A 12515-nucleotide genomic window follows, 5' to 3' on the forward strand; every position below is an offset into this window, starting at 1 on the left:
GTGCAGGTGCCAAGTCCTGTTGAAAGGTGAAGTCTGCATCCCCATAAAGTTGGTCAGCAGCAGGAAGCATGAAGTGCTCTAAAACTTCCTGGTAGACGGCTGCATTGACCCTGGACCTCAGGAAACAGAGTGGGCCAACACCGGCAGATGACATGGCACCCCACACCATCACTGACGGTGGAAACTTTACACTGGACCTCATGCAACGTGGATTCTGTGCTTCTCCGCTCTTCCTCCAGACTCTGGGTCCTTGATTTCCAAAGGAAATGCAGAACTTGCTTTCATCAGAAAACATAACTTTGGACCACTCAGCATCAGTCCAGTCCTTTTTGTCCTTGGCCCAGGCGAGACGCTTCTTGCGCTGTTTCTTGTTCAAGAGTGGCTTGACACACGGAATGCGACACCTGAATCCCATGTCTTTCATGAGTCTCCTCGTGGTGGTTCTTGAAGCGCTGACTCCAGCTGCAGTCCACTCTTTGTGGATCTCCCCCACATTTTTGAATGGGTTTGTCGTCACAATTCTCTGCAGGGTGCGGTTATCCCTAGAGCTTGTACACTTTTTTCTACCACATTTTTTCCGTCCCTTCGCCTGTCTGTTAATGTGCTTGGACACAGAGCTCTGCGAACAGCCAGCTTCTTTAGCAATCACCTTTTGTGTCTTGCCCTCCTTGTGCAAGGTGTCAATGATTGTCTTTTGGACAGCTGTTAAGTCAGAAGTCTTCCCCATGATTGTGGTGCCTTCAAAACAAGACTGAGGGACCTTTTAAAGGCCTTTGCAGGTGTTTTGAGTAAATCAGCTGATTAGAGTGGCAGCAGGTGTCTTCTATATTCAGCCTTTTCAGAATATTCTAATTTTTTGAGATACCAAATTTGGAGTTTTCATTAGTTGTCACTTATGAATATCAAATTTAAATGTAATGAACATTGGAAATACATTGGTCTGTGTGCATTGCATGAATATAATGTACAAGTTTCACGTTTTGAATGGAATTACTGAAATATTTTCAACCTTTTGATGATATTCTAATTTACTGGCCAGCACCTGTAGTTTTAAATAATTAATATTATAGTTTTATGATGTGATATTTGTGTGAGTCTGCTTGAGACGCGTTAGATAAAAGATGCTTTCTAGATTATTAGGAAGGATCTGTCGGAGCTCCTCTGGAGGAAACGCAGATCCGTCTGGAGCGTCGCTGGGATTTGGGATCCTTGTGGAGCGACAGATCCGATTCTGTTTTACAACTGCCAGAACCTCCTCTGCTCCCCATCGCACACGCGTTGCCACGGTAACCAGAGTGAATGACAGCCGAGAGGCTGCACTCAGACATCTCCAGATAAAAGTAACTCCCTCCAGAAGAACTCCTCAAGTGTAAATGAGAACCCGTTACGCTACGATTGATCAGATTAACGTTTTTATTTGTTCCTGACAGGAACCTCTCCTCTGTCCCGACCGCGTTTACAAACTCTGACACTTGTTTGGTTTTGCACTTCGACAGAAAGTGTCTCGATCTTACGAGATTCCTTATTTCTGGGCAGAATGCAGGAATCCCTCACGAGCTGAGGAGGTAGCGTGACCAAATATGGGTAACTGAGGGCGTTCCTGTATGTAGGTGACTGAGAACGGACACGAGCACCTGGGCAGCACAGGCGGGACTTAACGTCGGACGAGTGCGGAGGATCGTGCGTACGAGAGACCGCCGCATGCCTCAAGGGCAACATGCCGATTATTACTTGTGAGTCGCTTTGGACAAAAGCGTCTGCTAAATACATGAACGTAAACGTGAATCCGAATTCTGACCATTCCTACGAACGTTTGATGAACGAGGCCCCAGTCTGAGAAATCTGCTCCTCAGCTTCCCTGCAGGACGTTTTTCTGACTAAATGCACAAAAGTAAAAATAAGACTTAAGCTGCAGAAGAACAGAAAACAGCAGCTAAACGTGGAGCAGATGTGTTTTTGTATGTTTCTGCTTCCAGCAGGTCGTTGGTCTGTAGGTCAAAGGTCACGGAGCTGGAATCAGCAGAGCCTCTGCTCATCACAGCTCTACGTTGAAAGCTCTTTGTCTTCTTCACTTCCTGCTGCCTTCAGGTGTTTCCTCAGGTTCTGATTCGCTGTTACACATCTGGACCCAGAACCAGTTCACAGAACAGAATCAAAGATGTCCTGTCCAAACTCCTGATCTGTAACTTCATCTGCCCTCGGGTTAGAGTCGGGGTTAGATCACTGATGGTGATGCAGCTGCTACTTCAGCACGCATAGCTCAGCTTTCAACGGTTCAAACCGAAGTTTCACGGGACGAATCTTGACGAGTTTGTGTGAAAAAAGTCCCCAAATGCATGAAAAACTAAAGTCACAAAATAAAACAGGTTTAGGTTTTCATTTCTGAAGTTGTGGAGATAATTTTCTAACAGGAATAAAAAGAGTCATTTAATTATCCTGGTGAGAACATCGTCTGGCTAAATGTGTAAACCAGCTTTTAATTTGAAGGTCCCTTGTCAGCTGATCCAGTTTTCCTCATTTCTGTAGTTTTTAAACATATTTTTGTTCCCATAAGTTACACCTTATAGCATCACGCACGTATCTGACATCATTTTAGTTGTTTTCAGCTACAGTTGTCGTTGTTTTCGTCTGAAGTAAACACGTTTGACTCCACACATTCTGTGTGCAGTTCAGGTGTTTGGAGCTCTATTATTTCCCATATTTCTGGGATCACTTGAAGGCAGCACGACCTCTGAATGTTGGAGCCACCGACCCACACGCGCGACTTTACTAACTGTTTTATTATTAATAATGATTTTATATCTGGTGTTTGTTATGATAAACAGATCTCAGAGTTGGCTTTGTCCTTTGACCTGCTTCCTGTGGATCAGTGGCTCCACTTCCTGCTGTAGATATTTGTCTTACTTCCTGTCTTTTCTCTCCTCCTCTTCATCTCTCCACTTTTGCACGCCATCTTTTCCTTTAATTTTCTTTCTCCCTGTTTGCCTCTCATGTGTTATTAACCTCCATGGTCACACATTCATTATTTTGTTTAAATAAAACCGGGCCGGCACCCTACTTGGTACCGGACCCCTCAGATCCCATCGACCCTTTAGAAGACGACCTTTTCCACCTCTTTGATAAGTACCCCACTCCCATGCCAGACACCAGCACTCCCATGATCCCCCCAGTAGGAGTCCAAGCTGTGGCGCTGTCCTCGGACTCTGTACGGGTCTCCTGGGCCGATAACTCCATGACCAAGAACCAGAAATCCTCCGAGGTCCGGTACTACTCCGTCAAGTGGAAGTCCAGCTTCTCAACCAGTGGGAAGTTCAAGGTAAACATCTCTTTATTCTTCAGACTATATTTGGTTCAGAAAGTTTTAACCATAAAAGGATGAAAAACTGGTAATCATAATATACTCCATACTTTTATTTTGAAAGGGCTTCTCTAACTCACCCATGTTATATAATATTCATGATTTCAACATTCCATCCATCTGTCCATCCTTTTCCGGCCGCATATCCGGGGTCGGGTTGTGGGGTCAGCAGCCTAAGCCAGGCCCAGGCTTCCCTCTCTCGAGCCACTTGGACCAGCTCCTCCGGGGGAATCCCAAAGCGTTCCCTGGCCAGATGTGAGACAAAGTCTCCAGCGTGTCGTGAGTCTTCCTTTAGGCCTTCTCCCGGTGCCCGGAAAACTTCACCTAGGAGGCGTCCAGGAGGCATCCTAACTAGAAGCCCAAGCCACCTCAACTGGCTCCTCTTGATGTGGAGAAGCAGTGGATCTACTCCGAGTCCCTCCCGGATGACCGAGCTTCTCACTCTATCTCTAAGGGAGAGCCCAGCCACCCTGCGGGGCAAAACTCATTTCAGCCGCTTGTATTGTAAAACCGGTAAATCGAAAGCTTCGCCTTCTGACTCAGCTCTCTCTTCACCACGACAGACCGGTACAACGCCCGCATCACTGCAGATGCAGCACCAATCCACCTATCGATCTCATGCTCTACTTTTCCCTCACTCGTGAACAAGACCCCGAGATACTTAAACTCCTCCACTTGGGGCAGGACCTCATCCCTGACCCGGAGAAGGCATTCTACCCTTTTCCGAATCAAGACCATGGTCTCAGATTTAGAGGAGCTGATTCTCATCCCAGCTGCTTCTCACTCGGCTGCGAACCGCTCCAGCGAAAGCTGAAGATCACGTTCTGATGAAGCCAACAGGACTACATCACCTGCAAAAAGCAGGGACCTGATCCTCAGGCCACCAAAACAGATCCCCTCAACACCTTGGCTGTGCCTAGAAATCCTGTCCATAAAGGTTATGAACAGAATCGGTGACAAAGGGCAGCCTTGGCGGAGTCCAACTCTCACTGGGAACGAGCCTGACTTACTGCCGGCAATGTGGACCAAGCTCTGACACCGGTCATACAGGAACCTAAATCCCCAAATCAGAGAGCCTGGTGCCCCAAACTCCCAAAGTACCCCCACAGGGTCCCCCCAAGTGATGCGGTCAAACGCTTTCTCCAAATTTACAAAACACATGTAGATTGGTTAGACAAATTCCCACACACCCTCCAGGATCCCCCTAAGGGCTGGTCCAGTGTTCCACGGCCAGGATGAAAACCACATTGCTCCTCCTGAATCTGAGGTTAGACAATCCACCGGACCCTCCTCTCCCGAACCCTGGAATAGCCTTTATCAGGGAGGCTCAGGAGAGCAATCCCTCTATAGTTGGAACACATCCTGCAATCCCCCTTTTTTTAGGGTTTGGGTTAGCGTTAATAGAGGGACCACCACCTCAGTCTACCAATCCAGTGGAACTGCCCCTGAGGTCCATGCGAAGTACTCCGCCCACTGATCCACAACATCCTGCACCGAGGTTGGCAGCACATCATCCCTACTATAGATAGTGCTGGTAGCGCAATGCTTTCCCCTCCTGATGCGTCAGATAGTGGACCAGAATCTCCTCAAAGCAGTATGGAAGTCTTGCTCCATGGCCTCACCAAACTCCTCCCACACCTGGGTTTTTGCCTCTGTGACCACCCGGGCTGCATTCCGCTTGGCCCACCGGTACCCATCAGGTCCCTCTGGAGTCCCACAGGCCACAAAGACCTAATAGGACTCTTTCTTCAGCTTGACAGCATCCCTAACTGTTGGTGTCCACCAGCAGGTTTGGGAATTGCCGCCACTACAGGCACTGACAACCATGCGGCTGCAGCACCACTCGGCTGCCTCAACAATGGCAGCACAGAACACGGACCACTCGGACTCATTGTCCCCCGCCTCCCCCGGAACATTTCGGAAGTGCTGTTGGAGATGGGAATTGAAACTTCTTCTGACCAGAGACTCTGCCAGACATTCCCAGCAGACCTTTACAATACGTTTGGGCCTGCCTGGTCTAACCGTCATCCTTCCCCACCATCAAAGCCAACTCACCACCAGATAGTGGTCAGTTGACTGCTCCGCCCCTCTCTTCAACCGAGTGTCCAAGACATGCAGCCGCAGATCAGATGAGATGACAAAGAAGTCGATCATGGAGCTGCGGCCTAAGGTATTCTGGTGCCAAGAGCACATATGGACACCTTTATGTCTGAACATGGTCTTCATTATGGACAATCCATGACTGGCACAGAAGTCCAATAATAGTCAATCGGGGGGGGGCTATTCCTCACCACTACACCTCTCCAGGTCTCACTTGAGCATTAAAGTCACCCAGCAGAACGAGGGAGTCATCGAAAGGAGCGCTCTCCAGCACCTCTTTCAAGGTCTCCAAAAGGGTGGGTAGTCTGAGATGCAGTTTGGTCCATGAGCACAGACCACAGTCAGAACCTGTAACCCCACATGTAGGCAGACCCTCTCGTTCACTGGGATAAACCCCAAAGTACAGGCACTAAGGTGGGGGGCGACTAGTGCGCCCACCCCTGCTCGGCGCCCCTCTGTCGGGGCAGCTCCAGAGCGGTAGAGTCTCCAGCCCCTCTCAAGGAAACTGGTTCCGGAGCCAGGACCGTGCGTCGAGGTGACTCCGCCTACATTTTGTCGGAGCATCTCGACCTCACACACCAACTCAGGCTCCTTCCCCACCAGAGAGGTGACATTCCATGTGCCAAGAGCCAGCTTCTGTAGCCGAGGATCAGACCGCCAAGGTCCCCGCCCTCGACTACCACCCGTCACACACTGCACCCGACCCCTTTGGCCCCTCTCAGAAGTAATGAGTCCATGAGAATCAAGCAGCTCTGTGAAACGTCACTTTGAATTTCTTAATAACAATGAAACTAAAATGTAAAAATGTTTTTTATGTTTGATGTTGAGGGAAATAAAAACTCTTTTTGACTCGTTTGTGTTTAAAACGTTTATTTATTTAGTTCGTCTCTATTCAGGAGCAGAAACAGCAGGTTGTAACTGTACCGGAATAATGACCAAACCCTCCGCCATTTCTTTTCTGTCCGGCTCAGCGGCGAGGATTAATGAGTCGTTCTGCGGCTTTCAGCTGATTAATGTTTCTGCAGAACAAAAGGTGTGATCCTTGTAGCCGCGCTACCTGCTGCTGTTTGATTACAAGCAGAGAGGACCTAAACATCCAGAACATTTTCCCACACGCTGATCCCGACACAGTACTGGGAAACCCACCAGAGTCGTGGTGGATCCTTTTGGAGTTCTCGTCACTTAAAACTTTTATTTGCGTATTCTTCTAATGTGAATCTGTTTCTGTCAGGAAGATGAACCCTGAATTTCAGGCAGTTTAAATGGGAATGTTTACACGGTGCATTACAAAATAAAACCATGGTTGGACGATAGGAAGGAGGTGAAATAGAAATACTAATAATGTGACTATTGCAGAGCCCCATTGTCCAGCTCTTTAAATCAGGAAATGTTGCCTTCCTCTGAAGTCCAGCTGACTTCCGTGTCTTTCCTGAATCCTGCTCCCTTCATTTAGGCACTAACTTCCTTCCTTGCTCCTCTTTAGTTCCTCTGAAGCTAAACGCCGTTTAATGACCTGACCAGAATGAGCTTGGCTCCTCAGAAGCAGACTAGCTTTTATTCTCTTTGTGTAGTTTTTATTGATCACAAATCCTTTTAAATATGGTATTCTCAGCAGATAGAAGCCCATTTAAATGCTTCACAGTTGTGAGTCCAGAAAAGCTGCAGTAAAACTTTATCTTTCTTATTCTAATTGTGAGATTAAGTCCTTCACTGATCCCTTCATGTTAGTGTGCTCGCTGGGGAGACGTCTCCTGTCTGCCTGAACTTCAGGGAAAATGGAATAACTGTTAGACAGAAAAGCAGATGATTGAGTGTGATCAGTGGGAAAGCAGTGAGTCGGTTCGGGAGTGGGACGTACCACCTGCACCGGGGCAGCCTGCGGTGTCTGATGTGCCAATAGCACGCTCCGTCTCTGACCTGCTTTCCTGTGTAAATCAGAGGTGATAAAACGGATCATTCTGACAAAAACTTGATATGACATCATACACTAAGACACGCCCCCTTACGTTAGCATGTCCCAACCATCGACATGTTTACTGGATAATTTGTGTCCACAGGCTCCAATTATAAGTTTTTGAGCCAAAATGGGAGGTGGCCGCCACCGCCATTTTGACCGTGTCACAGGTTCCGTCAAGCCCGGACAATTCCATAAAAGGGAAAAGAGATGGAGCTGAGGGCGGGACTGTAAGGCTGGGATCAAATGACGACACCCGTTGAACTGAAGAGATGTAGCTACAAGCTAACCCAAAGCTAACACGGAGGTGGGAGCTAAGCTAACGGAGGTAGCTACCTAGCTACAGCCGGAGTTAACTGTGCACAACACCAGAGCTTCTGAGTCAGAGATACGCCGGGCTGACCGCTGGGTAAACCGGGTGGAACACAGAGGTCTCCGAGACCTCCACAAGCCAGCAGTCGCACAGCAGACAAGCGCCGTTGCGATCTGAGATGTGCCAAACTGCCGCTGAGGGGAGGGGACCATACCGATAGTGGGAACCCAGCTCCACCAACATGTTAAATTTCAACCATTTTCTAAAGTGCAGCATTATGTTAAATGCACTGGGTTTTACCCTATTACATTTAAATTTCATGGTTAAACAGTACATGTTAAAATCTAATCTCAGCTCGGCAGTGACCTAAAATACATAAATATAATTTTACTTACCGAAAAAAATGAAGTGGAGACTCCTTGGACGCTCTATTAGTGCAATTAATGCCACAGCAAGTCATTTTGTCCAACAATTGCACAAATAATATCCAAAAAGAACCCTCAAACGGCACAACTAATGGTCTAAGGTGAGAGACTGAAAATGGCGGACCAGTTTCCAGGCCAGACCGAGGCTCTACTGAGACCTTTCCACGGAGCTAGCTCTGTGGTCACGTGGGTCTGATGCTCATTAATTATACAGAATTTTAGGCTTTTAATACACTTAAACAGAAGAGTGAGAAAAACATTCACCCCCCTCAGAGTTGTCATGAGTGTAAACTAGATCATTTAAACCTAAAACATGTTTTGGTACCAGGCTGTAAACATGTTTATTTCTGCTGTGAAAATGGTATTTTTAACATGGGAGTCAATGAGGATTTGCTCGCTTCTGACACCACCCCCTAGTGGATGAGGGTGGAACTGCAATTTCTGTCACTTCCTGTTTTGCTTCATTTCCAGACCCGAGTTATGGGGGCTTGGTCCCAACTTACTTCAGTGTCATTGATTTGTAAATGCTGGCGGTGGCAATGCTAACAGCAGAACAATGCTAGCCCGAGCTCCACTCCTAGTTGAAAGGATCCAGTCAAAACGTGCATCGCCGTGAAGAAATGAAGAGCTAAACAAACTAGAGAGAAGTGAGAGGGCGGCAGAAAGAAATGACATTAAACCATCAAATATATTACAGAACTACTTCCATCATCTCCACTATAAAAAAACATATTAACACCCCCCCCCCCCCCCCCCCCAGAATAGAATAGCCTTTATTGTTTTAGTACAAGGTACGCCTAAATTGCTCCTCCTTGAACCGTCACCTTATCGTGGTGGAGGAGTTTGAGTGCCCTAATGATCCTAGGAGCTATGTTGTCTGGGGCACTTAGTGCCCCTGGTAGGGTCTCCCATGACAAATTGGTCTTAGGTGAAGGGTGAGACAAAGAACGGTTCGAAGGATCTTTCATGGCGGTTAAAATGAAGAGTCGGAGTACCCGGCCCGGAGGGTTACCGGGGTCCCACCCTGGAGCCAGGCCTGGGGTTGGGGCCCGTGAGCGAGCGCCTGGTGGCCGGGCTTTCGCCCATGGGGCCCGGCCGGGCCCAGCCCGAACCGGATACATGGGCTCGTCCAACTGTGGACCCACCACCCGCAGGAGGAACATGAAGGGTCCGGTGCAATGCGAATCGGGTGGCAGACCAAGGCGGGAGCCTTGGCGGTCCAATCCCCGGACAAGAAAACTAGTTTTTGGGACATGGAACGTCACCTCGCTGGCGGGGAAGGAGCCGGAGCTTGTGGCAGAGGTTGAGCGGTACCGGCTAGATATAGTCGGACTCACCTCGACACATTGCATTGGCTCTGGAACCCGAGACCTGGAGAGGGGTTGGACACTCTACTTTGCTGGAGTTGCTCCGGGTGAGAGGCGGAGGGCTGGGGTTGGCTTTTTGTTAGCTCCGAGACTCTCTGCCTGTGTGTTGGGGTTTACCCCGGGGGACAAGAGGGTAGCTTCCTTGCGCCTTCGGGTCGGGGAACGGGTCCTGACTGTTGTTTGTGCTTATGGGCCAAATATCAGTTCAGAGTACCCACCCTTTTTGGAGTCCCTGGGACGAGTGCTAGATAGTGCTCCATCAGGGGACTCCATTGTCCTGCTGGGGGACTTCAATGCTCACGTGGGCAATGACAGCTTGACCTGGAGGGGTGTGATTGGGAGGAACGGCCCACCTAATCTGAACTCGAGCGGTGTTTTGTTATTGGACTTCTGTGCAAGCCGCAGTTTGGCCATAACGAACACCATGTTCGAACATAAGGATGCCCACCGGTACACTTGGTACCAGGGCAGCCTAGGTCACAGGTCGATGATAGATTTTGTAGTCGTATCATCTGACCTGCGGCCGTATGTTTTGGACACCCGAGTGAAGAGAGGGGCGGAGCTGTCAACTGATCACCACCTGGTGGTGAGTTGGATCAGATGGCAAGGGAACATGCCGCGTAGACCTGGCAGACCCAAACGCATAGTGAGGGTCTGCTGGGAACGCCTGGCAGAAGAACCTGTCAAGACGGTCTTCAACTCCCACCTCCGGCAGAGCTTTGACCACGTCCCGAGAGCAGTGGGGGACATTGAGTCCGAGTGGGCCTTGTTCCACTCTGCGATTGTCGAGGCGGCTGTTGCTAGCTGTGGCCGTAAGGTGGCCGGTGCCAGTCGTGGTGGCAACCCCCGTACCCGCTGGTGGACACCAGAGGTTCGGGGAGCCGTCAGGCTGAAGAAGGAGGCCTACAGGGCGTGGCTGGTCTGTGGGTCTCCGGAGGCAGCAGACAGGTACCGGATAGCCAAGCGGGGTGCAGCAGTGGCAGTTGCCGAGGCAAAATCTCGGGCGTGGGAGGAGTTTGGTGAGGCCATGGAGAAAGACTATCGATCGGCTCCAAAGAGGTTCTGGCAAACTGTCCGGCGCCTCAGGAGAGGAAGGCAGCAACTCGCTCACACTGTTTACAGTGGGGATGGGGAGCTGCTGACGTCAACTGAGGCTATAGCCGGACGGTGGAAGGAATACTTTGAGGAGCTCCTCAATCCCACCAATGCGCATTCCGAGGAGGAACCAGAGCTGGGAGGCCTGGGGATGGACTGTCCGATCTCGGGGGCAGAAGTTGCTGAGGTAGTCAAACAACTACACAGCGGCGGAGCCCCGGGGGCGGATGAGGTTCGTCCTGGGTATCTCAAGGCTATGGATGTTGTAGGGCTGTCATGGTTGACACGTCTCTACAACATTGCGTGGTCATCGGGGGCAGTTCCTAGGGAGTGGCAGACCGGGGTGGTGGTCCCCATCTTTAAGAAGGGTGACCTGAGGGTGTGTTCCAACTATAGGGGGATCACACTCCTCAGCCTCCCTGGAAAGGTCTACGCCAAGGTACTGGAGAGGAGGGTCCGATCGATAGTTGAATCTCAGATAGAGGAGGAGCAATGTGGTTTTCGTCCTGGCCGTGGAACTGTGGACCAGCTCTATACCCTTGCAAGGGTGATGGAGGGGGCATGGGAGTTTGCCCAACCAATCCACATGTGTTTTGTGGATTTGGAGAAGGCTTATGACCGTGTCCCCAGGGGCACCCTGTGGGGGACGCTCCAGGAGTATGGGGTGGGTGGCTTTCTGTTAAGGGCCATTCAGTCCCTTTACCAGAGGAGCGTGAGTTTGGTCCGCATAGCCGGTAGTAAGTCGGACCTGTTCCCAGTGAGGGTTGGACTCCGCCAGGGCTGCCCTTTGTCACCGGTTCTGTTCATCACTTTTATGGACAGAATTTCTAGACGCAGCCGTGGTGTGGAGTGTGTCGAGTTTGGTGGCAGGAGAATCTCGTCTCTGCTTTTTGCGGATGATGTGGTCCTCCTAGCTTCATCCAGCTCTGACCTTCAGCTCTTGCTGGGTAGGTTCGCGGCCGAATGTGAAGCGGCTGGGATGAGGATCAGCACCTCCAAATCTGAGACCATGGTTCTCGACCGGAAAAGGGTGGCTTGCCACCTCCGGGTCGGGGGAGAGGTCCTACCTCAAGTGGAGGAGTTTAAGTATCTCGGGGTCTTGTTCACGAGTGAGGGTAGGAGGGATCGGGAGATCGACAGGCGGATTGGTTCGGCGTCTGCAGTGATGCGGACGCTGAGCCGATCTGTCGTGGGGAAGAGGGAGCTGAGCCAGAAAGCCAGGCTCTCGATTTACCGGTCGATCTACGTCCCAATCCTCACCTATGGTCATGAGCTTTGGGTAATGACCGAAAGAACGAGATCGCGGATACAAGCGGCCGAAATGAGTTTCCTCCGTAGGGTGGCCGGGCTCAGCCTTAGAGATAGGGTGAGGAGCTCGGACATTCGGGAGGGACTCGGAGTAGAACCGCTGCTCCTCCGGATCGAAAGGAGCCAGTTGAGGTGGTTTGGGCATCTGGTCAGGATGCCTCCTGGACGCCTCCCCGGGGAGGTGTTTCGGGCATGTCCTGCCGGCAGAAGGCCCCCGGGTCGACCCAGGACACGTTGGAGAGGTTACATCTCCAATCTGGTCCGGGAACGCCTTGGGGTCCTGCCGGAGGAGCTGGTGGACAAGGCCGGGGAGAGGACGGCCTGGAGCTCCCTAGTTGGGATGCTGCCCCCGCGACCCGGACCCGGATAAGCGGAGGAAGACGAGACGAGACGAGACGAGACGCCTAAATTGGAGTGCCACTGCCTTTGCTGCAAATAGTAAAAGAACACAGGAAAATAATACTGAATAATATAAATGTAAAATCAACAGTAATATTTACTAATGCAGTGTAGCGGCATTAGCTGGGTTCTGTGCAGGTCACTACTGTAAGCAGAACTGTAGCGTACTGAGTCCTCTGTGAGGAGTTTGCAGACC

The 12515-nt window shown here is 50.3% G+C and overlaps 1 protein-coding gene across 3 annotated transcripts in view; it reads left to right on the forward strand.

Moving 5' to 3' along the window:
* The window catches only part of dcc (DCC netrin 1 receptor), a 348912-nt gene that overhangs the window by 199708 nt on the left and 136689 nt on the right, over window positions 1–12515 (forward strand). For 2 of the 3 annotated variants that reach the window (XM_070552526.1, XM_054744659.2), the window contains exon 17: window positions 3078–3316. In XM_070552526.1, coding sequence (XP_070408627.1) covers window positions 3078–3316 — 239 coding nt within the window. The remainder of the gene's footprint in view (window positions 1–3077; window positions 3317–12515) is intronic. The other variant, XM_054744660.2, reaches the window with a different exon arrangement.

The sequence above is a fragment of the Nothobranchius furzeri genome, chromosome 6 (genome assembly GCF_043380555.1).
Source record: "Nothobranchius furzeri strain GRZ-AD chromosome 6, NfurGRZ-RIMD1, whole genome shotgun sequence".
In the NCBI taxonomy this organism is placed as follows: domain Eukaryota; kingdom Metazoa; phylum Chordata; class Actinopteri; order Cyprinodontiformes; family Nothobranchiidae; genus Nothobranchius; species Nothobranchius furzeri.